The sequence below is a fragment of the Mus caroli genome, unplaced genomic scaffold (assembly GCF_978045245.1).
Source record: "Mus caroli unplaced genomic scaffold, Mus_caroli_1 scaffold_5, whole genome shotgun sequence".
Classification (NCBI taxonomy): Eukaryota; Metazoa; Chordata; class Mammalia; order Rodentia; family Muridae; genus Mus; species Mus caroli.
The window spans coordinates 83,273,422-83,300,969 of NW_028227260.1; the positions used below are offsets into that span (position 1 = coordinate 83,273,422).

Below are 27,548 nucleotides of genomic sequence, written 5' to 3' on the forward strand. Positions count from 1 at the left end.
TAAAGTGAAAAATTCAATTTCTCAAATCCAAAAACAAATAAAGAGTAAACAGATTGAAAAAAAATATATTGAACTTTAAAACTAAATAAATCTGAATTCAAATTCATTTCTACCACCTACTGGGTTTTTTTGAAAAAATTATGTAATTTCCCTTAGCTAGTCGGCTCATCTTTAAGGAAAGGAAAGTTCTCTCTACCTTGAGAATTATACCATTCATAAAAATATTTAACATGGTACAGATACAGAGTAGGCAATTAAGGCATATTAGATATTATGAGTGTGGTGATATATTGAAACTAGTGAATAAATTTCCTGAATGATTATTTCAAAACAAGATCTCCTTGCATAATAGTATATCTTATGAAAATATATTCTTTCACTCTACACATACAAATATAGAAAATCCTAAAACAATTGTTTAGCCCAAACCCCTCCTTCTGAAAGTGAAATTCCCATCACCACCACAGAGGCCACCATGGCTGCCTGGAATCTGGCTGATGAAGACTGACTGGAGACTTTCAGCCTGAAAATTGTCCTCATTCAGCTCAATGTATGCATCTTGCACTTAGACGCTTGAGAACAGAAGCCTACTCACTTGTTTCAATTTGGAACTATTTTGAAGATTCACCCTAACTCTTTCTGGTAACTTCTGGATTTGCTTCCCTCATTCCATCACAGAGGGAACCTATTTCCCATAAGGATAAACATGCTCCCCAATGTCCTTTCGAAAGTCGGCTTCCTGGCAAACCTAAATCTAGTATGGGTAAGACACTGTCATTGAACAGAGTTGGCAAACATCACTGTAAACAGCCAGATGGTAAAAAGAAATATTAAGCGCCGGGCGTGGTGGTGCACGCCTTTAATCCCAGCACTCGGGAGGCAGAGGCAGGCGGATTTCTGAGTTCGAGGCCAGCCTGGTCTACAAAGTGAGTTCCAGGACAGCCAGGGCTACACAGAGAAACCCTGTCTCGAAAAAACAAAAAAAAAGAAAAAAAAAAGAAAAAGAAATATTAAGCTTTGTTGTGTCATATGTTCTCCACCATGTCTGTTCGGCCATTCTTATGTAAAAGCAACCACAAACTATATAAAATATAAACAAACAAATAAAACCTAGTAGGCAGCATGGAATATGTTATAGAACTTGCCTATCATGAAAAAGGCCTTGAATTCCATCCCCAGCACTGCCAATAAATAAATAAATAAATAAATAAAGTCTAGTTTATATACACTGAATTTCAATTTTAAATTTCATATAATTTTCACATGCTCTAAAGTATTTTTAACTTAAGCTTTTGGGCTTTTTAAATATATTAAAATTAAAAATAATAAAACATGCCAAGTGTGATATGATGGTACATGTCCTTGATCCTCCTAGCATGTGGGAAGCACAGGCAGACAAATCTCTGTGTGTTAGACACCAGCCTGGTCTACATAGGGAGTTCCAGGACAGCTGGAGCTACACAATAAAGAGGCCCTCCCTCAAGAAAAAGAAAAGGAAAAGAAAAAAGAAAAAACAAAGGGAAAAAAGAAAAGAGAAAAAGAAAACCTATCCTTAGCTCACGAGAGTCCAAAGCTATCATAAAGTTAGATTTGACCAGTGGCTCATAGTTTCCTAAGTCCTGAGCTGAATAAAAGACCAAGACAGTAATTCACATGTAAAGCTACTGTTTTAGTAAACAAATATACAGAAATTGAAATTATGGAGTCCTTGGTCATGTATAGAACATACAGAAGACCCTTTTCTGGCTCCAGGTCAGAAGAACACATGAAAAAGGGAAATGGAGGGAAAGTATTCATAAGGCCTTTGAACCTCATAGCACCATGAAAATCACACTCAGTGAAATAAAATGCTTCTATGTTCACAATAGGAGGTTTTCCGTTGAAAAACTGCTATCTCTATCACTAAATAGAATTATGAGACTTAAGTCATAGTCTTGTGGCTGTACCCTTTCATTTCAAATAAAAACACATCCAGATTTGATGATACATACCTATAATAACAGCACTTGTGGGATAGAAGCAAAAGAATAAGGAATTCAAGATCATTGGCTATGTAAGGATTGTAAAACCAGCCTGAGCTAATAGAGCCTTGTTGCAAAAAAGAAAAAATGTTTAAACAACTGAGATTTGTTTGTCATTCATTTAATATTTATAAAGAGTATATCTACATGACTTACTGATATAGCATAGAGAAAAAGAAATACACGCTTATACTTGGAAAAATGTCAGTCCACCTGAATTTAACAACCATCTTGTAGTCCATTTCTTTCCAGAAGAAACAACCTAGATAAATGTATATAAATAGGAAACAGGTGTTTAATTCACAATTCTCAAATCCATTGACTTTCTAGTTTGCCATAGTGTTTCCCTTTGTTCCTGATTTGGCTTATCTTCCAGTTTCAGTACTCCTAAAATTGAATCACAGTACCTTCCTTCTCTCTGTGATCATTTTTATTTTTGCTCTGATTCTGTATAAGCTTGTCCTTGAAACCATTCTTTTGGTTCCTCTTCCTGTTCCCTTCCATATGTGATTTCTCAAACTGTCCTTTACTAGTTGTTAATTCCCTTCCAGAATTCCCTCCATCACATCCTCTGATCAAATTAATACAATAGTGCCTTGGGATTCATAGGAATAAGGGGAATTGACAGGAGCCTTCTCTATGGAGTTATATTGCTATACTGAGAAATATGAAGACTAGGAGTGCTGATCTCAGATGATACCAACTGCAATAGGTGGCTAATAACTATGTCCTTGACTTTTGAAGTGTCCAGGTTCTTCTCTTTAGACACTTGAAGACTAATTTGATCTACATTCGTCATGATGAATTCTGATGCCAGAATCTGGGTAGGAGAACTGTCATGAAACACAGTGTCCATAATGTATTGCTTATACAACTCCACCACCTTCTGCTCCAGGTACTCATTGAGCACTGCATTTGAAATAGGCTTCTGCATTTGCAGGCTGCTTTTCTCTTTGATGCTGGTTATCTTCCAGTAGGATGAGTACCGCTGGATAGGTTTGAGGGGAAGTTCGGTGAGCTGAGTGGAAGTGGAATCCTCCATGGACAAAGAAATCTCAGACGACTTTAGCAAAGGACCATCTTCAAAGCTGCTCTCAGAGGGGAAATTTGCCATTACTGAGTTAATGGCCATCACCTGTCCCCCTGCAATATGTAAGTCATTGTAATTTTTGCAAATACTTTTACAAGAAGGTGGAACCAAGTAGGTCTCCCTGATCACATCTCTGCATATACCAACTGCAGCTAAAGTTGGACTTTCAAATACAGGGTTGGTGTTTGCCTGCAGCACTGTTCTGCTCTGGCTTCTGCTGTGCTGACTCGCCCTTGCATGCACTGATGAAATAAACTTTCCAGAGGATTTACAGCTCACATAAAGACTTTGAACTTGTGTTTCATCCACAGAGGAATATGAAAGAGCAGCAACAGAACTTGTCTCTTTGCCCTGGTCCCCAGCCACCGGTTCATTATAAGATGCACAATTCCAATGAATGTCATTCCAGTAGGTAAGTCCACTGAGATATCCTTCTGATAACATTCTGAAAAGAGAATTCATGAGAAATAGTGGGAGGAAAGAAGGCTAGAAAAAAATTAATTTACAGTTGCTATATGAAAAATGAAAGATAAACTAATTCATTCACTCACTATATACTTAATGTATACCACACCTATGCTATATGCTGGAGATACAAAGATGAAAGGACCATCCTTCTCTTATGGAAGAAAATAAACTGGATACAAATATTCCCAATATTATAATACTGAGGATTATAACAGTGGTAGGCACAAAGGTAGCATAAAGAAAAGGGCATAAAAGAAAGACTCACAAGATGTGGCTTAAGGCATGTGGCAGTGCAGCGAAAGCATAAAGGGTAAACAGAAGTTGGGGCTACCGACTTAAAATTATAAGAAGACGCTGTAGCATGGACTATTCACTACAAAATAAAAGCTGAGAAGAAATGGGGCTGGTACAATAGCATGGAATATGACTACAAAGGGCTGTAAGAATTGGACAAGAGAATTATGTTGTGCCTGTGTGGGGGGGGGGGGAAGTGGAGACATTGCTAGCTGGAGAGCCACATGGCTAGTATGTTATGAGAAAAGACTGAAGAAATATGTGGCAAATTCTACTGAAATAAGAACTGTAATGTTGCTCAATTTAAAAATTTTCTTTCCTGGGGTCTAGACAGCAATCAGGATATAGGAGGGATTCTAAAAGTGTTTGGTACGTTGATGAAATGATTGACAAGAGTTCTGAAACTAATTTATAAGTGATAAATTATGAAAGACCAATGTTTCCCCCTACCTTTTAAGGCTATGTTGGATTTTTCTTTGTATTCCTCTCACATCACAGAATATATCCTAGAAATGTCTACACTCAACTGACAAGTTTACCTCTACCCTAGTTATTAAAATTCTTTCCTGACAGTAAGCCTTCCCACACCTTCCCTCCCCCTTCCACGTCTTTAACAGTTGTCATTGAAGTCTGGGGTGGAGAGAACAAGCCAGAAACCAGCAGCTGCATTTTCTAAAAAAAGGAACACACTGGCATTCCTGGAATTTGAGCAATGGGCAACAGTGAGGAGAACTGGTTGTCTTTGATCACAAGGGCTGGGCTACTGAAACAGACCTGACGATTTGACACTGAAGATGAAAAGTCAAAAGAAGTATCATTGTTAAAGGTACACAACGTTATGGTTTTTAATTTTCAGCCCTTCTTTTATATGCATGTTTTTCAAGTAACTAGAATGTTCCTTTTAAAAAATTGTACAAAGATAATGTTATAAGTATCTGTATTTTTTGGAATTATTTTCAAAGTATATTAATCGGATTCACCAGTTGCTTAAATGTAGGCAAAGTTAATATGCAACAGAAAGGTACAAAGCTAAGTTTTCAAGTAATCTGTGAATCATAAAGCTTGTATTCTTAGTATAAGGACAAAAAATATAAAGAAAATATGATGCCAACCTTAAAGAAATACTTTCAAAGTACAGATCTAACCTCAATAAAACTAGTTTCCAGATGAAAAGATAAAGTTTAAACACATGAAAGAATAACTAGCCAGCCAACAAAGATGACCATAGAGGCTCTAATAGTGATAAAATTCTCTAATAGTGATAAAGTTGCTTCCCTAACCCATCCCCACCAGGCTGCAGCATGCCATTCTGCTTACAGGCCCAATATCACTGGGAATCACGGCAAAAGTTCACTGTTGACTTTGGAATTACTATATAAATTTTAGAGAATCTTGGCAGAGATTTGCTGGGACAACGTAGAGAGAGTCTAAAAAACTAATAAAAATAAAAGTTGACAGTGAGACCCTATTTCAAAACACACAGGCAAACAGAAACTAAATGTCAAGCATGGAGCTATGCATCCATAATCCTGGCATTTAGGAAGTCGAGGCAGAAGGATCTGGAGCCTAAGCCCAATCATGTCTCGTATAAATCAAAAAGAAAGAGAGAGGTGAGTGTACTAATAAAATAATGTTTTTGAGATACTATAACTTGAGATTTTGAACTAACATCAGAAGCATTAAAAGTTTAGGGTGTAATAATTTTGGGTCAGCATTATGAAGTCAGTAACCAACTGCCCTGTCCAGAAAGGCTCCTGCAATGGACCTGACTAGAGTGTATAGGGAAAAGACAAACACACAGAGAAACACAAATAGAAAAACTGGAGTCAGTTGGACGAAGTTTTCTAATAGAAAAACCACAGCACCCCAGGAGCTCAGCATGTTTTTTGTTGTGCTGGCTGGTCTTGTGTCAACTTGACATGCAGGCTAGAGTTAGCTGAATAGAGAGAAACTCCGTTGTGTAAATGTCTCCATAAGATTTGCTGTAAGGAATTTTCTTAATTAGTTATTGATGAAGGAGGGCCTAGTGCATTGTGGGTGGTGCCATCCCTGGGATGGTGGTCCTGTGTTCTACAAGAAAGCAGAGTGAGCAAGCCATGAGGAGCAAGCCAGAAAGCAACATTCTTCCATGGCCTCTGCATTAGCTCCTTCCTCCGGGATCCTTCCTTGTTTGAGTTCCTGTCTTGACTTTCTTCTGTAATGAACAGCAATGCAAACATGTAAGCTGAATAAACCCTTTCCTCCCCAACTTGCTTTTCAGTCATGGGGTTTTGTCACAGCAATAGAAACATAGATAGGACAATTACATAGAGTTGAACAGAGATTTGGCATTATTGCATATGGCTGAACAAGGAGGATGGGTGATTCCGTACAGATAAAGAAGAAGGTGGTGTTATGGCGTGTAACTGAAAGAAGGAAACAGATTTAGCTAACCCTAGTAGGAACAGCCTCTATAAGGGAAAAGCCTTCAGGCTATAAATATCTGAAGGAAGAAAGCTATGGTAGACATTTCCTGCACACACTACCAATGCCCACACTTGGACATCCAAAGAAAGCTTTGCCATTTTCTTCTGGTCCTAAGGATAGGGTCATTGAGTTGGCTGTGCCCATGCCAACAACACATGCTCACTCACGCAGAACTTCACTTAGGATTTCCTTTGCTCTCCATACCCTAGTTCCCATGGAGAGAGTGAGGAAACAGGTACTCTCAGCAATTCTCTCATGCCTAGCAAGATGCAAATCAGACAAGCACATGGTCCAGATAGACATGCAGTCCTGAGGCTACCTTATCAAGTCTCCTTACAAACTGAAAAGATATTGAAAGCCTGTGTACCTGAAAGATGCCTACAGTTGGGATAGAAATATTGCAGACAGAACTACAAAGAGCACTAACTAGGGGCCACGTGAAGACATTGCCAAGGATATGTGTGTGATGACATGGTGCAATCAAAGCTATTCTCTACATATGCCCATTCCTAACTGATCCTCTAGTTCTACATATGAGCATCCTGGAACTCAGAGGTAAAACCTGGGTGGAGGAAGCCACTGAGGTAAACCTGATAGGCAAAGGAATAAAAAAGGCAAACTGCACAGTTGCTAAGGGCTGATGCAACTGTAGACCTTTACTACAACAGAACAACATGTCACCATTCCAACAGTGGGAAAAAAAAAGAATGGAATAAACATGTGTTTACCTCAAAACACAGTTTGGATAAACTTAATCTACCAAGATAACTACTAACTAACTGTTGCTCTATCATTCTCATTATATTATCAATATATTATATATTATCATTGCTATAGATACTGATACCTCCATGGGCTGGGGGAATGAATTAATTTGACACAACTGCACAAGAATCTGAGTCCAGATCCCTAGCATCCATGTAAAAGTGCTGTGAGATAAAGACAACTGGTTGCCAGGACAACCTGGGTTACAGAAAGATGTCATGGCTCAATCATCCTGAGTGAGGTAACACAATCACAAAGGAACTCACACAATATGTACTCACTGATAAGTGGATATTAGCCCAAAACTTAGGATACCCAGGATATAAGATACAGTGAAGACTGAAGTGTGGACACTATGCCCCTCCTTAGAATTGGGAACAGAACACCCATGGGAGGAGTTACAGAGACAAAGTTTGGAGCTGTGACAGTCTAGAGACTGCCATATCCAGAGATCCACCCCATTATCAGCATCCAAACGCTAACACCATTGCATTCACTAGCAAGATTTTGCTGAAAGGACCCAGATATAGCTGTCTCTTGTGAGACTATGCTGGGGCCTGGCAAACACAGAAGTGGATGCTCACAGTCAGCTAGTGAATGGATCACAGGGCCCCCAATGGAGGAGCTGGAGAAAGTACCCAAGGAGCTGAAGGGATCCGCAACCCTATGGGTGGAACAACATTATGAACTAACCAGTACCCCGGAGCTCTTCACTCTAGCTGCATATATATCAAAAGATGGCCTAGTCGGCCATCACTGGAAAGAGTGGCCCATTAGACATGCACACTTTATATGCCCCTGTACAGGGGAACGCCAGGGCCAAAAAATGGGAATGGGTGGGTAGGGAAGTAGGGGGGGAGGGTATGGGGGACTTTTGGGATAGCATTGAAAATGTAATTGAGGAAAAGATGTAATAAAAAATATATTAAAAAAGACATAAATAAATAAGTAAGTAAGTAAGTAAATAAATAAATAAATAAATGAAATTCCACGGATTCCTTCAGCTTGAGAAGCCTGCACTCACCCTATAAGCATATTTGTTTTCAATTCCTTATCTTATCCTGTCTCCCAGTTCTTTCTTTGATGGTGACGAAGATCTGAAAATACAGGGTAAAGATCTCAATCTGGTCCCTTTGAAAGTTCCTAAGCTTCATCACCTGCAACATTGTGATGGGATTAAACTTTGACAAAGAGTACTTCCTACATAGGAAGCTATGAACCCAACTTTGAGATAAAGAAGCAAAGATTCCAAGTAAGAGAACAGAATAGGCATAAGTGTGTGTGTGTGTGTGTGTGTGTGTGTGTGTGTGTGTGTGTGTGTGTGTGTGTGTGTGTGTGTGTGTTTCTATCTCTCAAATTGTTGCCAGCAATCCCCTCCAGGGGGCACTAATATCCAACATACCTAACAAATTCAAAAGGAAGTGGCAGGGCAGTGGTGGCACATGCCTTTAATCCCAGCACTCGGGAGGCACAGGCAAGCAGATCTCTGTGAGTTCAAGATCAACTTGGCCTACAGAGCAAGTTTCAGGGCAAAGAGGGCTACATGATGGAACAACCCTACCTTGAAAAACAAATGACCAAACAAACAAACAAATGTACAAGTGGGGTTGGAGAGATGGCTCAGCAGTTAACAGCACTGACTGCTCTTCCAGAGGTCCTGAGTTCAATTCCCAGCAACCACATGGTGGCTCACAACCATTTGTAATGAGATTCAATGCCATCTTCTGGTGTGTCTGAAGACAGCTACAGTGTACTCATATACATAAAATAAATAATTCTTTAAAAAATGTACAAGTGAAAAGAACAGTTACCAAAAGAAGGACAACACTGTTAGCCATCAGGGAATTGCCAATTTGAACTTCTTTGACATTCTATGATAACCTAGCCAGAATGGCTCTCATCAAGATATCAAACAACAAATACTGCCAAGGGTTTGGGTAAAGAAGAAACATCTGTAAAGGTTAATAATGGTTGCCAATTTGCCAGGATCTTGAATTACTTAAAAGACAAACTTCTGACTGCACACAGAATGAGAGCAGGCTGCCTCCTGCTTCTCTCCTGCTCCTGCTGCCAAGACTTTCCCACTATGATGCACTAAAACCTTGAACCATGAGACAAAATACATTCATTCTCCCTTTAGTTGCTTTTGTCAAGGCATTTTGGCACAGCAACAATACAAGTCACTAATGTAGAACCTGAAGTGGTACAGCTACTCGATTCAGAAGTTCGTTTAAAAACTAAAATGAGATTACCATGTGAGCCAACTACAGCACTCCTGAATATACACCTGAAGACCCTGATGTCCCTGTACCATATAGATACTTGCAAATTCATATTTATTCACGGTAGCCAAGATACGGAGTTAGGTGCGTAAATATCCTTTAACAGATAACTAGATTGAGAAAGTGGTGTGTGTAAGTATAAAAGCGTTTTACTCAGCTATAAAGAATGACAACTTGATACTCACAGGAAATGAGTGCAAGTGAAGAGCAGAATACGAAGTGAAATATATTCAGAAAGATAAGTCATTTTTCTTATATAGATTTAAATGAGAGAGACGGAGAGGGAACATGAAAGTAGAGAGGTAGGAAATATGACTTAAAGCAGAAGGGGAAACCAGAAACGGTAATGGATTACATGATGTTTGCGAGAGGAAGGAGATAACCAAGGAGCGAAGCAGGAAGGAAATCACAGTGGGAAGGTGGATGAAAACAAAGACTAGCTTTCTATATATGTGTCCTAATGAGACACATATTTGTATGCTAACCAGAGTGTCCAACATCCTCTTCTAGCACCCTCAGACACTAGGCACACATGTATTACATATACATACACGCAGGCACTAAACTAAAAATAAACTTTTTAAAAAAAAAAATTAAGATTGAGGAATTAACTCAGTGTCATAGTACTTCTTTCCTAGCAGTTGCAAAGTCCCGAATTCAATCCAAGTTCCACATAAGAAAAAAAATAAGATTTTAAAACTGAAGAAAAATATTTTAGAGTAACTAAGAAGAAACAAAAAGGTGATACTTCCTGTACAACTAGATTGTGGCGAAGGAATGAGAGGATGTCAAAAGTGACTTTCAGTGGACTCTGAAGCACAGGACTCACTTAACAACGCAGTGGGCAGGTCAGAGACAAGAGGGACTAGCAACATAGTGAATAAGTCTCTCTTGCTACTCTTATGTTTGGCAGTGACAGATTCCAGTCTGTGATGTGTGATTTTTCAGTCACACATGCCTTGAGAGCCTTTCTTGAAGAACCTGACTTTCTTTCCCCTGTTCCCATTCAGATAGATTCCAAATCTCCCATTGTGTATCCCCCCACTCTTCAGATTCATCCATCTGATGTGGGAGAGGCTTCTCTCAAGGTGTGGGAATATTTATGAAAAGCACTGATGATCTCCGTGCCTTCACAATAGGGAAGAAGTTTGATATTTGTAAAGAGATTTGTTAGTATCTTAATTATGATAAGTAGAGTTTCCACCAGCCTAGCTGAGCAGGGTACAATCCCAGCACTTAAAACCAGTCTCTGCTACAGGCTAAGACTGTCAACAACAACAACAAGAAGCAGCCATTCGTGTATATGAAACCAAGTGCAGATTCGTAAAGTGAAAATTGATCCTAGTGTCTAGAGATAGATTTATCCCCAGGGTGGGAAGAATGAGAAATAGTGTCGGAAAAATCCATTGAAAGACACAAGGCTGAAAGCCTTTCATTGAACTTCAGGTAATGTTAAGAACTTCTAATAAAAAAAAAAATCCTAAATCAAAAATGCTCCAGTGTTTTAATGATCTTTACTGCCAATATGACACCATAAATGGACAGTTAATCTCATATCACAGTTCAGGCACACACACACAAAAACATATATTGTATAAAGTTGTCTTTGGTGTCATGTGTATGTACAGAATGATACATAAAATTTGCATTTCCCGAAAGACACAAGTATTTCAAAATCTTTAACAAACCTCTTCTGGTCCTAATCATTCAAAATCAAGGATTCCCAATCTGACATTCAAGGAAATATTTCAGGGTGTATTGAAGTCTAACAGTAAAGGTCAAGATGAATGAATTTGGGTGAGATTGACAGACTGTAGCTATGGATACCAGCTAGGAGACTTCTGGGTTCATTCTCCATCTGACACAGGAGCTGAGATCAAGGCAACAGACGAGACAGGGAATAGATGGGAGGGACCAGGAACCAAGCATAGCAGAGTACTCCCATATTCCTAGCACTTGGAATGTAAAAGCAGGTGGATCAAGAACTCAAAGTCTATTTTTATTCCATAGCAAATATGAAGCCAGGTTGAGCTATATGATACTGCCTTGAAACCAAAACAAATATAAATCAACAGAAACTCTCAAGTGTGGTAATGAAGGTGAAAAGGGGGCCTGAAATAACTTTGGAGTCAGGGGTAAGATTGCTCTGACTTTTGATGCTTGCTTAGGTGAACGTAGTAAAAATCAGCCTCAATAACATAAGCAGCACCCTTGAGCCTGGATATTTGAGATATGGCACTAGTGCTGTCTGAAATGGGGCTGGGGACATGTTTAGCTTTGTTCCTCTTAAGCCTACAAGAGATGGGATATCTGAGTACAATTATTCATGTCTAGGGGATGCCAGTATGATGAAGTAGATCCATAAGGCTAGCGCTTGAGAGACAAACACAGGAGGAGGCCAGCTCCATTTCTCTGCTATGATCCAGACTAGCAAGGACTCCATCGAGAGACTATGTCTGAAATGACAGAGGGAGAGACTGAAGGAGGGAGATTGATTCCACCAGAGAGGTAAGTTACTACCTAAAGTCAATAATAAAATCAGCTTCCAAAAAGAGGAAGTTGGGGACTCAGGGAATTACTGGTATTTGTAATAGTGCCCCATAATGCACACCACATTGCCTTGTCACAGATCTTTGTAAAGACGGCAGGAGTTTCAGAAGTACTGAATAGATCCCGTTTTAGTTTCAGGTGTTAAAATTGAGCAGCTTTGGAACAATTCATCCAGTGTCCCGAGGCAGTCAGACACTATCTGTCAGAAAACAGAATTTACAGTTACATTATCTAACTTTTCAGACACTAGGCGGCTTGTGTGTAAAGTGAGTGTTCCATTATCTCTAGAGTTTTCTGAAACTTGACTGTTGCCTGAAGTTAGGAAGAGGGCTGGTGAATTTACCCAGAATCTGATGTTTCTGAGAACTGGCAGCAGAGGGCAGTAGAAAGCACAGAACAGAGCTTTCTGAAAGACTTACAAAGCTGTGCAGACTAACGCTGCACAGAAATTAGAAACAAAAATATACAAAGACAATTGATTTGAGCTGCACTTTACAGCCCAAGCCTATAATACCAGTACTCTGAAAACTGACACAGGAACACAGCTGTGAGTTTGAGGCCAACTTAGGCTACATAGCAAGACCCTGACCAAAAAGGGGTCGCAGGAAAAGCTGGTAAAACAGTTCACTAAGTCAAAGCATTTGCTGCCAAGTCTGATGACTTCACTTTGATCCCCAGAACCCACTTACTAGAAGGTGAGAACCAACTTTGGCAAATTTCCTTCTGAGCTCCACAAAAGTGCCATTATATGAACACACAAATAAATAATAGATAGATTATTGTAACTTAGTTTTTAAAAATTATTTCATCTTATAACCACAAATGGACCACTAGAATGAACACAGTGTTATGAATTACAGAATCCATAAAAAAAAATCACAAAACAGAGAATGAAAACTTCCTGGGACGATTTTAGTTTGTTTCTAGCATTTTTCTTAATAATTTTTATTGCCTATGAAATGTAAAAAAAAAAAAAACTATCATGATATCTCAAAGGCATACTTAATTTTATTTGAGTCACTGATTCTAACTGATTAAGTTGTTCATATACCTTATTGTTTGAAGTTTTATTTCTTATCTTATGGAAGCTTACTCTCTCTCTCTCTCTCTCTCTCTCTCTCTCTCTGTGTGTGTGTGTGTGTGTGTGTGTGTGTGTGTGTGTGTGTGTGTGTGTGTGTGTGTATGTGTGTGTGTTTAGATTCTATCACTGGTTAAGTGTGAAAAGAAGATATTCAAGGACATCTGCTGATTAGATGTTCTAGGCAAATTTAGCCTACATTAATCATTACCAGACAGTGGCATACCAAAATTAGCCTGGTTTGCAAGTTCATAAACTAGAAGTATGGGCTAAAGTACAGTACTTTGTTCAATCATTTACTTGGTTTTCTGAAGAAACTTCAATATAAATTCTTCCTTCTAGATCTCTATGTATGTGTCTGTATACATTACCATGAAATTCTTGTTATAACTTCTGTATATAGACATGCATTTGACTTACACTCTAGAGCAGAAACACAGGATTTTCTCTTTAGATAAAACCTAATGATAGCACATATCTAATCCCAGCGCTAGGGAACCATAGACAGGAGGATCAAAAATTTAAGGCCAAATTTGTCTACAAATTCTAAGCCAGCTAGAACTACATAATGAGAACCTTTATAAACTACAAAAGAAAAACAAAGCAAAAAGAGATAAAGAGAAGGGACTTTGTAAAGAGGACATCTAAAAATACCTGTTAAGGATAGCAAATATTTAAGGTATTATAGATCATACAGAGTCTGTTGCAACTCTGCTATCATAGAAGAAAAGCAGACACAGACAACATGCAAACAAATTGTTACGGCTGTATTCCAATTAAACTTTATAAAAACAGAGTCCTGGTCTGTGGTTTGCTTAACTTTGACCTTAATCAACTACTGAGTGTAGTAGCATATTCCCAACTCTTGAACAATTGCTTACTTCAAAGTTAGTCTGGGCTAGGTTATTATAAGTTTCAGGCTAGCTTGTGCTTTAGATAAGACCCTGTCTTAAAGATATAAAACAACAAACAAACCAAAGGCAGGCACAGAAGGACTTGGTGGGGTATACCCTGACCCTATGCATTGGGAATTTGAGGCTGAAGATCATGAGTTCAGAACCAGCATGGACTTAATTTAGAGACCTGATCTCATGAGAGACGGGGGAGGAAAAAGAAGGAAAGAAAAGAACAATAGGAGGATACAAAGGAAAGACAGGAAAAGAAGGGGGAAATGAAGATAAAGTAAATTGGATCAGACATCCTGATAACAACTCCTCTTTGGTTACTTTCTATATTTGACTTCTAATCTTTCAACAATATTGGACATTGAATATTATCATAGCTGTCAAGTGAGTAACTGACAAGGTGATAGATGATAAAAATGTTCATTTGAGGGAAATAAAGAGAGGTAGCAGGAGTAGCAGGGCAGACCATGGAAATGAGAGGATATCATCAACATGTATAATATACATGCATATGGACAATATAGACTATTTAATTAATACATTATATGTTACTGAAAGGTGTATGAAGGAAAACCTCCCCTTCCTAGGTCATACAGCTACTGTCTACTGAAAGCAAGTTTGAAGCCCATGTTTATAATCTCCAAAGCCTGTATTTAGAGCATATTGTTCTGCTGCATAGTTGAAAGTAGTTAATATCACACAGTTGTGATACCAAGCACTTTTGTTCTTCCAAGAAAACGGCATCATCCCTGACTTCAGTTAATAACAACAGTGCTTGCCAAGTAAAAGGAAGAAGATGCAGTGATGTCTATATTTTGTATGTCAATGCTCATTAATAAACAACTTATGCTCCATTTTGAATATAACAATATTAATATTTTCCTTAACTCGTCCCAATACTGTAGCCTAGTATTTCATTAGTCTTGATTTTATACCTACCTTCCACAGGTAATTTAATTTTACCAATGTGCTGTTTACACATCAAGCAAACATCTAGATATGTCAGTCCCCCGTGATGTGTGGTCTGCCTGCTTAATCTAATCTCTGCCTGTTCACAACAGGACTGAAGACCTTGGCTATGCTGAGCCTATCCCAGGTCCACCTATCTCAATTACCATCCTTGGGATAATTTATTCTTCTGTCCTGAGAGCTTAGACTCTATAGTTATACCCTGGCCTATCTCTCACAATTTTCGGGTCCCACCTCAAACACATAGCACTTCAGAGACTCTCTCTACCTAAATTAGAAAAGGATTCTATGTTCATCTCTTCCTTATTGCAGGATTATGTGGGATGTTAATAAAATCCCAAACAATGCCATCACTAAAATAATGGAAATTGTGTAAAAAAGGAGTAATGGCAATAGCAAAGAGAGAGACTGCTGATTGGTGTGGAAGGGAGGCATTTGGAATGGTAGCGACCTAGAACATAGCTTGTCTCTTGGAGAATACTTTCAGTAAGGACAAACTAAGACACTGGAAAAGGCTGGACTGAGATGGGTACAAAGGACACCTCCAGTGACCAAACACAAATAGAGGCAGTGAGCTGGAACCACGACCCAACACTGTGTTGTATAATCTGGTAGGAAAAAAAAGATCAAAGTTAAATGTTGGATGCTGCTTCATAGATGATCTTGATCTTTGCCATCAAGTCTGCTAGTACAAATTTCCCACAGCTGTGGGTCAGAATACACCTTAAATCTCAGCACTCAATAGTCAGAGATGACAGAATCAAGAGCTAGTCTTGATTACATAGTGATCTTAAGACCAGCATGGACTGTAAGAGCTTATCTCAAAATAATAAGAAGAAACAGTAGCCTTTAGACAGTGGTGACAATTTCATCGGTTTCAACATCTACAAACTTCTTTCATTGTCATAAATCCCTTATAATAATGCATGCTTATTTTTCTCTTGTTTTGCCACTATGTGCAATGTTGGATAGGTGTCTGTGAATGTTTTGTCAGGCCAGATTTTGAGCAGCAAACTTACTAGAATACAGCTATTATTAAATTGAATTTTGGTGTTCAGGGTGCAGGCTCTTATATAGCCCAAGCTAACATGAAGCTCATTACACAGCCAAGAACAATCTTGAACTTATGATCTTCCTGCCTCCACCTCCCCGAATGTTAGGCTAAGAGACATGCACTATCGGGAGTGATAACACACACCTGTAATCCTAACACTGGGAAAGCTGAGGCAGAAGGATCAAAAGCTTAGCCATACAATGCAATGAGCTCGAGGCCAGCCTGACTTCATGAGACTCTGTCCCAACAGCTCAAAAAATAAAACCTAAATAAAATGTCTGTTCTTTCTGGACATGATGGCACACATCTATAATCTTAGCACTGAAGAGTTGGGGCAAGGAGTATTGTTTGCGATTCTAAGCCAGTCTAAGCCAGTCTAGTCTATGTAGCAGGTACCAGGCCAGGCAGGGCTATAGAAACAGGCTGTCTCAAAAGCAAAACAAACGAACAAACAAGCAAATAAAATATAAACTCTATTCTTTAGAGATAGAAATAATTAATGGCTTAATGGTATATTTTAGATTATATCCTGAATAGTTCATCTTACTCATCCGTATTTCTTTTGTATTATTAATGTGTATGCAGCTACATGCATATGTGAAGGTGCTCATGCCTGCAGAGGGTAAAGATGAAGCTTACATGCTATTTCTCAGGCACTGGAAGCATTGTTTTGTGGGACAACGGCTCCCACTGGCCCGAAGTTCACCAATTAAGGGTCTCTGCCCCTTACCTGCCTTAGGATTACAAGGGCACATCACCATGTCCCATTTTTTTTTTTTTTTTTTTTTTTTTGGTTTTTCGAGACAGGGTTTCTCTGTGTAGCCCTGGCTGTCCTGAAACTCACTTTGTAGACTAGGTTGGCCTCGAACTCAGAAATCCGCCTGCCTCTGCCTCCTGAGTGCTGGGATTAAAGGCGTGCGCCACCACACCCAGCTACCATGTCCCATTTTTATTCAGATTCTGAAAACCAAATTCAAATTCACAGCAAGCAATTTATCTACTGAACTATCTTCGCAGCCTCATATTATTAGGCTTTTTTTTTAAAGTCAGCATATAAAGTAATGAGTTTCTTTACCAGACATTCATACATATATGACATTATACTTTGTTCTTATTAATCCCCATCCTCTACTGCCTTCTTCCATCCTTCCTGCCTGCCTGTTGCTAATCCTGTTTCTCTCTTATTACCTTGTCTCTCCCCTAACACTTCCCTCTTAAGGTTTCTTTTTCCCCTCACATGACCTCTTTCTTGTTTTTATACTCATGCGCACTAGCCCCCCCTACACAAGTGAGAGAAGTTTCTACAAACACCCTGATTTCATTCTTCTTTACAGCGTAATGAAATTCCATTTTGTATATCTGTTATTTTCTTTATCTAAACATTGGCTGATGGGCATCTAGGCTGGTTCCATTTCTCCACTATCATAACTAATAAAACAAGAAGTAAGGATGTGCAAATATCTCTGTAGTACACTGCCTTAGAGGACTTCAATTATATACCCAGGAGTGATACAGATGAGTCATATATTCTACTTTAGGTTTTTTTGGTTTTTTTTCCTTAAGACAGGGTCTTCAACCTGTGGTGATCCATCTGCCTTGGCCTTCTAAGATCTGGGATTACATGTATGAGTCAACATACTTGAGTTCTATTTTCAGTTATTTGAAGTAGCTTTATACTGACTTCCATAGTGGATTCACAGGTTTACAATCCCACCAGCAGCACAGCAGAGTTCATCTGTCCCAGCATTTTTACCAGAATTTGCTGCCTTTTTTTTTTTTTTTTTTGATGATGATGATGATAGATAACCTTTCTGACAGGAGATGAATTCTCTTAATTTGCATTTCCCTGACTCATTCATTTTTTAATTCCCGTTATAAAACAAAATTTGTGATGAACTATTCTTCTGCCACGCATTTTTTTTCAAGGCAGGGTTGTATACTGGGTGTAATGATATGTGACCATATACATTGCACTTAAGATGCAGTGGCTTTAGGACCACCACAAGTTCAAAGCCAGCCTGTACTACATAGGAAAACTGTTTGTCAAAAACAAAAGAACAAAGAAAATTCTTCTTTTTCTAGTTGACTTTACCAGTAAATAATTTTGATTTCAAATGTACTGGTATCGTTATATTAAAAGACAATAACTACATCTAAAAGCTTTACCTGATTATGAAATAACTCATTTCAGAATGTGTGGACTTTGGTACAGAAGTATTAGTAAATATATTCTTTCATAATTTTGATGTTTCTTTATATTCTTCCTTACCACTTCCTACATTTGAAAAATCAAACCTATGAGCACCTTTTAAAAATATTTTAGATATACTTTTAGATAAAAGAGATTTTCAAAATAAGGAACAACATTTCTAGTTTATAAATTCACACTTCTCTTCCAATTTTTGATATAAGGTCTCATTCTGTAGCCTGGGTCAGCCTGAGACTCACTACATACCTCAAGCTCTCCTTGAACTCACATCAGTTGTCCTGCTTCAGCTTCCCAGGTTCTCAGATTACAGGAATGAGTCCCCATCCTATGCTTGATCTTACATTTTTCAATGCCATAATTATATTATCCTTATAGAAAACTTTGCTTATGTTCTTAGAAAATATACACTCAAGAATTTATGGAGGAACAATCCTCCATTGTTGGTGGGATTGCAAGCTTGTACAACCACTCTGGAAATCAGTCTGGCGGTTCATCAGAAAATTGGATATAGTACTACTGGAGGATCCTGCAATACCTCTCCTGGGCATATATCCAGAAGATGTTCCAACCGGTAAGAAGGACACAAGCTCAACTATGTTCATAGCAGCCTTATTTATAATAGCCAGAAGCTGGAAAGAACCCAGATGCCCCTCAACAGAGGAATGGATACAGAAAATGTGGTACATTTACACAATGGAGTACTATTAAAAAGTCAGCTATTAAATCAGCTATTAAAAAGAATGAATTTATGAAATTCCTAGGCAAATGGATGGACCTGAAGAGCATCATCCTGAGTGAGGTAACCCAATCACAAAAGAACTCACACAATATGTACTCACTGATAAGTGGATATTAGCCCAGAAACTTAGAATACCCAAGATATAAGATACAATTTGCTAAACGCATGAAACTCAAGAAGAATGAAGACCAAAGTGTGGACACTTTGCCCCTTCTTAAAATTGGGAACAAAACACCCATGGAAGGAGTTACAGAGACAAAGTTTGGAGCTGAGACAAAAGGATGGACAATCTAGAGACTACCATATCCGGGGATCCATCCCATAATCAGCTTCCAAACGCTGACACCATTGCATACACTAGCAAGATTTTGCTGAAAGGACCCAGATATAGCTGTCTCTTGTGAGACTATGCAGGGGCCTAGCAAACACAGAAGTGGATGCTCACAGTCAGCTATTGGATGTATCACAGGGCCGCCAATGGAGGAGCTAGAGAAAGTACCCAAGGAGCTAAAGGGATCCGCAATCCTATAGGTGGAACAACAATATGAACCAACCAGTACCCCGGAGCTCTTGTCTCTAGCTGCATATGTATCAAAAGATGGCTTAGTCGGCCATCAGTGGAAAGAGAGGCCCATTGGTCGTGCAAACTTTATATGCATCAGTACAGGGGAATGCCAGGGCCAAGAAGTAGGAGGGGGGGAGTGGGGGGGAGCTTGTGGGGGACTTTTGGGATAGCATTGGAAATGTAAATGAAAAAAAATACCCAAGAATAAAAAGAAAAAAAAAGAATTTATGGATGGTATGTGTAATGAAGCCAACAACATACTCTCAAAAATGTCATAAAAGGGAGAGAGACAGGGAAAAATGAGAAATAAACATGGCAAAATAATGTGCCAAACTAATATACTTGATGGAGACATGGATGCTCACTGTCACTGTATTATCTTGAGGCAACAGAAAGGGATAATTGCTTGTTTCTTTATTTTTCTTTATATTTAGTTTGGATTTTGAAATGAGGTTTCTCTGTGTAGCCCTGGCTGTCCAAAAACTGGCTCTGTAGACCAGGCTGGACTTGAATTCACAGAGATCCACCTGCTTCTGCCCCCCCCCCCCAGCTTCTGCCCTCTAAGTGCTGGGATTAAAGGCCTGTGAGATTGAGGGGTTGCTGTAGTTCTGAAGAGTATTACAAATCTGTTAAACATTCATGTCACAATAGGTTGTTTTAAAGATGGTGTTCCTGTGAGTGTGGTGGTGTATGCCTTTCATCCTAGCACTGGAAAGGTAGAGGGAGGAATATCAGGGTTTCCAGATGTGTCTCAGTCATTTAGGGGTTTCAAGGACAGTCTCTACTAAATGAGTCTCCATCGCATAAAACCAAACAAAAAATATTTTCCACCTTGCTATGGATGTTTACACAGTTTTCAATATTCTTTATATCTACAAAAGCTTTATATCTAAAAAATCTTGGAAACAGTTGTTCCAGACAGACAGGCTCATGCAAGAAATGCAGTAGAGTATCAATATGAATAGTCGAACCAACTCAAGTCCAGATTCAAGCATAGACAGATGATGTGCACAGAAGGAAGGATGTTTGAGGTAAACAAAAAAACAAACAAGCAAAACAAAAAACAACTAAAGCAAATTTCATGCACCCATGTATTTCCTGTCTTTAATACCAAAAGAAAGCTTTCCTCAAACCATCTGGATAACAGTTTGAAAAGCCGTATCACTGTAAACCATATTCACTTTTAATATTTCCTGTCACATAGGATAGCACTATCACAAGCTTGCTGAACTGAATCATTGAAACTGAAATTCAATGGGAATATAATATGTTTTTTCTCTTCTCTAAGTCATCAGCACAACTGAAGTCAAGAGCCATGGTGTTCCTGCATATTCTGCTTGTTAGGCCTTCTCATTAAAATGTAGAATCTAAACAATATAGCAGTAGCAAAACAGAACTAATGAAATTATAATAAGAAAGGGTTTGAAGGCTGAACACAGTAGTGCTGACTTGTTATCTCAGTAGTGAGAAGTGTGAAGCTTAAGATTGCTGCAAGTTTGTACACATCCTAGGCTACATAGTATGATTTAAGGCCATCCAGGGCTACACAAATAGACTTTGTGTCAACACACACTCGCGAACACACACACACACACAAACACACACACACATACATGGGGCATACATGTAAATTGTTATCAGAATCAGGCTTATTGGTGCACACCTATAATCCTAGCACTTTGGAAACTGAAGCAGGAAGTCCAGTGTGCATTACCAAGGAAGAATCCATCTCAAAAAAAAAAAAAAAAAAGTTGCAGTCACAGAGCCACAGCCACGGAGTTTGGCTAAGTTGCCTGCTTTTCTGAATTACTCAGAAAAGCATAATGTTTCCTTCTGTTCTTTCCTACCCGTGGTCTAGGCATGCCTCTGAACATGCTTAAATCACATGGCGTGACTGTCTATTCCTCCTGGCCTTCTTCCTCCTTCGGTCAGCTGCTGAGATTTGCAGCTTGCCTGCCCTAAGGTCTTTGCTTTTCAACACTAATAAATTTGTCCTCCAGCTTCCAACTTTTAAAAATTAATTGATTAAAGTAATTTGAAAGATGTTTGACCAAGTCAGTCAAATCTTTCCAATTAAAACAGAACAGATTATATTCTGCCTAGTGGCCCGTACCTATAATTTCAGCACATAAGAGACTGAGCTAGGAGGACTTCCATGAATTCAATGCTAGCCTGGTCTACATAGTGAGTTTTGGATCAGCTGGAGCTACACAATAAAACCCTACCTCCAAAACAAACAAACACAAGTTGTGAGTTCTTTTGAGGAACTGACTACATGAATCCAACTTTTCAGTATGTATTATACATCTAGCAGACTTTACAAATAAAATCTCTTACTGCTATTCTACTCATAAGACTTCAAGCTTCATTGCAGACCTGTATCTTAAAATTGTGTTACTTAGCAGGCATGGCAGATCACACCTGAAATCCCAACAGTAAAAGGCTGAGGCAAATCACTGCCCGTTCAAAGTCAGTCTGGGCTACAGAGTGAGATCTTATAGCAAAGAAAATAAATGAATAAATAAATAAATTAGAAATAACATTTTAAGCTGGACCTTAAACTTATAGTGCCAACTATTCAGGAGATTAAAAAAATTCAAGCTCTATCTGGTCTATCTGGCCAGATGTTAATGAGCTTGTTTCTTAGAAAATAAAATTTTAACTGTAACTCAGTAATAAAATGTTTGCCTAGTATGTACAAGGCCCAGAGTTCAAGAGTCAGCACTCAAAAGCAAGCAATAGCAGCAACAACAGTAAAATAAACCAGAACACTGTTTTTAGAACTATGCAAAATGACATAAGGATGGCAGGGAAGGACGTGTTTAGCTTAATTTTTATTACTTAACTGTCTAGCCTCACTAAATATTTGATCAAGTTCATAGTCACTCTAATTTAGTAAGCTAAGAAATCCTTTCTGAATACCCAAGAAGCTAAAAGGGATCTGCAACCCTATAGATGGAACAACAATATGAACTAACCAGTACCCCGGAGCTCTTGTCTCTAGCTGCATATGAATCAAAAGATGGCCTAGTCGGCCATCACTGGAAAGAGAGGCCCATTGGACTTGCAAACTTTATATGCCCCAGTTACAGGGGAACTCCAGGGCCAAAAAGTGGGAGTGGGGGGGTAGGAGAGTGGGGGGGAGGGTATGGGGGACTTTTGGGATAGCATTGTAAATGTAAATGAGGAAAATACCTAATTTAAAAAAAAAAGAAATCCTTTCTGATGACATAGGAGTAGGCTTGAGTTCTATTGATAAAAGGCCAAGAAAGTGTAGGAAGAGGAAGGAGAAGAGGTGATAAAAGGATCAAAGAGCCCATTGCCTCCCTTACCTTCACCAGAGTCTGCTCCTTGGATCCTGCAGCAACACAATGACTGATCTAATAGAGAAGAACTAGCCAGACAGGGCTCTTTTCAAAAAGCTCTCAAGCCTCTCACTGAAAAGGCTACTAAGATCTGCCCCCTTCTTAGGATCACTGATCCTATGGAACAAGTGTTGTTTCACTTAAGTCTAGTTTGTTCTAAAGAAGGAGTGGGAAGTCCCAGGAAATGGGCAGGAGGTAACTGACATAGCCACACTGGGCCACAGAATGGTGTTTCTTCCTCTTTTTTGAAAAATGAAACCTATCTGTGAAACTGTCTTGTGTTTTTTCAAAAAAAAAAAACAGTTTATGGTTGCACATTACACTAGTAAAACTTCTGGTAAACCTCTTCCACATGAGAGCAACATGCACACATGACTTTTAAAAACTCTCTATCTTGATTATTAATAATCTATAATTTTCAAAGCATTGTTTCTCATTGTTGGTAATGTTAGCTGGGCATAGTAGTTTATGTCTTTAATCCAAGTCCATGAGGGGGCTGAGGCAAGGGATTGACAAGAGTTTGAAACTAGTCTGCTGAAAAAGGAGCAAAGGGCTGTAGAGAATCCCAGCTCTCCAGAGGTAGAGGCAGGAAGATCATCACAAATTCCAGGCCAACCTTATCTCCTTATGAAGTTCCAGATCAGTCAGGGCTTCAAAATGAGACCCTGCCTCAACAACAACAACATAATAATAATAATAATACTTTAAAGAATATAAAGAACATGGGTGCTGCTCAGTGGTGCGCTTACTACAAACAAGAACTCAGAGACCAGCAATTGACTTTCTGTGTGAGTCTGCGGTGCCCTCCAGCATGATTTCATGGAACATTACGCAGATGAAGTTGATGATTCCTACGAGTGACACATAACCTGACCTGGCCCACTGAAGGCCCAAGGGCAAGTTTAGCTTTAGTACAGGCATGAAACCAGACCTAAGGATAGATCTCTGTGTGCTTTGGTAGCACATCAAGAATTTAACTGTGATCAAGAGATTCACAGCACTTCCAGGGCGAAAACACTGCTTAACTTCAGCCTAATTGAAGCTCAACCACAAAGATGTTGATAGCCTACAGTGGCTCTCATCTAACTCCAAGAACTCTGCTTGGTGGGGCCCATAAGAGCTGAACTGTCAACGCCACATACTACTCAATAAAAGATAATTCTATTTGACCAAGTTATCCCTTAGGTCCTATGTATATTTTGTATGTTTCAAAGGTGTGTGTGTGTGTGTGTCTGTATGTGTGTCCGAGTGTGTGTTTGTATGCATATGTGTGCAGGTATGCCAAAGGACAAAGTCATGTGTCCTGTTCTATCACTCTCTGCCTTATTCCCTTGAGGAGGGGCCTCTCACTGGTTGGTCTTAGAGGTGAGCTGGCAGCAGAAAGCTCCAGCAATCTTCCTGTTACCACTCCTTACGGCAGCAGACTACAGCTGCTGTCGCAAAGTCCATGCCCATGGTTTTACAGTAAGTATTTTTACCCTCTTCAGTATTTACCCAAATTCTGTTTTCTTTTTGAAAAGAATCCCACTCTATAGAAAAATTGTATATAGTTATGTAAAAGTAACTATGTGTCTTGGGCTGGGGGTACAGGCATTGTGTCCAGAAAAGTCATTGTTTTACTCAAATACACACTACAAAACTCATAATGATGACTCACATGATAATCTTACCATCCAGAAAGGTGAGGCAGAAGGATTACCGTGAGTTTGAGGTGACCCTGGTCTATATAGCAGGATTCTGTCTTTAAATCAAAGCACAAATGCCTCTAGAGTGGTGGCTCATGCCTCTAACAGCAGCATGTAGGACGTTGAGCCAGAAGACAGTTTAGGTCGACTATAAAAATTAAAATAAAAATGGATGGAGGCATACCTCAGTGGTACCATGTTTGCCTAGCATTTGTAAGGTTCTAAGTTCAATCCTCAGACTAGACCAGGACTTGTGACTAGATGCTACCCAAGGGTGGAACTGAGGGGTGCGACTGGGATGTAAAGTGACTAAATAAATAAAACAAAAAAATTAAAGAGCAAGTGCCATCTCATTTCCTGTTCAACTTGCTTTCTCTGCTTTGGGCTTGTGGTTGGAGATATGACCTCTTAGCTCCTGCTGCCATGCCTGTCTGCTGTCATAACTCCTTACACTGTGATGAATTCTCATCCCTTCAAAACCATAAGCCCAAACAAACTTTTCCACAGGTCACTTTTGTTCAAGGTGTTTTATCCCAGCATCTGAAAAATAACTAAGACATGTATGTAATAAAAATGTCTGCAAATGGCACAAAAAAGATGTAAAGAAACTGAACCTTTCTCCCCCTTCTATCTCACAGTTCTGCTTTCCCAGAGGCACCCATTATGGCTGGAATTTGTTTTATTTACTATTTTAAGCAAATTTGAAACAGATTGTCTTGGAGCTCACTCTGTAGCCCAGCATGACCCCAAAGTCACAGCAATCCTCCTGACAGTCTCCTGAATGCTAGGTATGAGTTATGCTTAGCTATTGTCACCTTCTGGAGTATCCAGTCCAAAAATTAGATGTATCTTCTTTTTGAATATATATATATATATATATATATATATATATATATATATATATACACACACACACACACAGACACACACACTTTTACCCTTCTCTTTAACTGTGCTCAACCAACTCTCTTCATTGAGACAGGGCCTCCCACACCCCAGGGTGGCTTTGAACTCACTATGTAGTTAGTCAAAGCTCAAGGCTCATCTGAAACTCCTGATCCTCCTCACTTCCACCTCCCAAGTAACCAAAAGCAGCTTCTTGTAGGAGAGAGTGTCATAAAATTCAGGATTCCTTCAAACTCTTATAGAGCTGAAGCTGATCTTGAATTCCTGATCTTCCTGCTTCAGCCTCTTAGTACTTGGAATGTAGGTACAGGCTGTATGGCTAGTCATTCCTAACACTAGAAATGTGTCAGACATTGACTTTGTGTCCTTTCTAACAACCTCATTAATTTCTGGTGTGTGGATGATTCAATAGTGATGTATCAAGCCAGGGTTTTGTTGATGCATTCTTTCTTTAGGAATATCTCTGCACCATCAGAACCACCTAGTTGGTTTTGTGTCACTATACATTACTAGTTATCTTTCTACTTCCCACTTCTTCTTTCTAATCTCTTTCCTTGGTTTCCTATTAGTGATACTTCTTACATTGAGTTTCCTAGTCTTTCTTTACATCAGCATGTTATTTTGGCAAACTCATTATCACTTGCCACATTGTCCACTTTCTTCTCTGAGAATGACTTGGAGATATATAGCCTATCTTTGTGTTTTTCTTTTGTGATCATTATAATTTCATTTATGAACACTTGTCTACTACACATAAATAATGTTAAATATTTATCTTCTGGTCACAAGTCACAACCTCACCTAGAGCATCACCCAACTCAGTACTTTGAAATAAAATTCTCCCCTAATTCATCTTATCCCTGATTGCTACAATTAGCCACCAAGTCTTCCAAGTTCATACTATGGACCAGAGTCATTTATAACTGAATTAGATTTGAGCCTCTAAAAAACATGAACCAGAAAAAAATCATTAGTTCTCAAATGGTAGAACTTAATGACATAAAAAAGCCTTTTTTACAATAATGAATGATCTAACATCTTGGAAACTGCAGTCTCATTTTCCCATATTCATTTTCAAGGTTTGTCTTAGTAAATTTATGATTACTATTTTCTGGAGTGATAATTACCATAGTCTATATAACATTTTAGTTACTACTACTTCTACTTCAGAAGATTCATTTTCATTGCATTCTACAAAATTAACATGAACATGTTAGAATTTAGGAACATGTTATATGTCCCATAAAAAAGTTAATACAACATTTATAATTATTAGTTATACTCCAATAGGTTCCATTTGTACTAAAGAACTCCATAAGATAAGCTCTGGGACAGGACTGCTTCTTTGGAGGACAGGGTGACAGATTACAATTGTTTTACTAAGCACTCCATTCTGCATTCCTATGCAGCTGTAGTAGCTTCTTGTGCACTAGCGGTTTTGTTATTTAGGATATAATTGATTGTAATGTGTACTGTTTGCTCTTGGTTAACTCCCATTTGCCTCCTCATAGAGATTTCATTTCAGCATCGAATTATCCGATGATTGCTGCATTTGTAAAGCTTCTGAAGCATTTCAAAATTCTTTTGGTTGGAAAATCAGTTCAAATAAAATAGTACATAAATTTAAGTGGAAGATTGAATTTAATTATATATATTCATTATTAAAGCCATGTGCAGTATGCAGAATTTCTCATCTTTATTGGACATCCCTCTAATCAGAGGGAGCAAAGCAAGAACCTGGATGTTTAAGGAATAACACAAATGTAGCCATAATCACTGGGTCCTGCTTTCTGGATTTTTTTCAAACTATTTTTAATTTTGCCTGTTAGTGTGGGAACATGTGTAGAGGTCAAAGGTTACCTTTTGGGAGTCAATTCTTGTCTTCCACTTTGTCGAGACAAGGCTTCTTTTTGCTGCTGATCTGGCTGAAGAACTCCAATGTAGCCTGTCTGTGAGCTTCCTTCCTGAGTCCTGCATCCTATCTCACTGTCAAAGTGCTGGGACACCACTTCTAGCTTTATATGTGGATTTCAGATATAGAGTCATCAAAGTACACAGCTAGCATGCTCACCTTCATCTCCCTGGCCACTGGGCTTCTCCTCTCTAATCGCCGTCCTTTTCTTTTCCTTGATGCAAT

The 27,548-nt window shown here is 38.8% G+C and overlaps 1 protein-coding gene across 1 annotated transcript; it reads right to left on the minus strand.

The window, feature by feature from the left end:
- Positions 1 to 2,371: 2,371 nt before the first annotated feature.
- On the minus strand, positions 2,372 to 22,964 carry Tasl (TLR adaptor interacting with endolysosomal SLC15A4). The gene is made up of 2 exons (XM_085837666.1): positions 22,788 to 22,964; positions 2,372 to 3,556 (listed from the first exon to the last, which is right to left on the minus strand). The coding sequence occupies exon 2, from the start codon at positions 3,553 to 3,555 to the stop codon at positions 2,659 to 2,661; it is 897 nt and encodes a 298-aa protein (XP_085693792.1). The 5' UTR covers position 3,556; positions 22,788 to 22,964; the 3' UTR covers positions 2,372 to 2,658.
- Between the last annotated feature and the right edge of the window lie 4,584 nt (positions 22,965 to 27,548).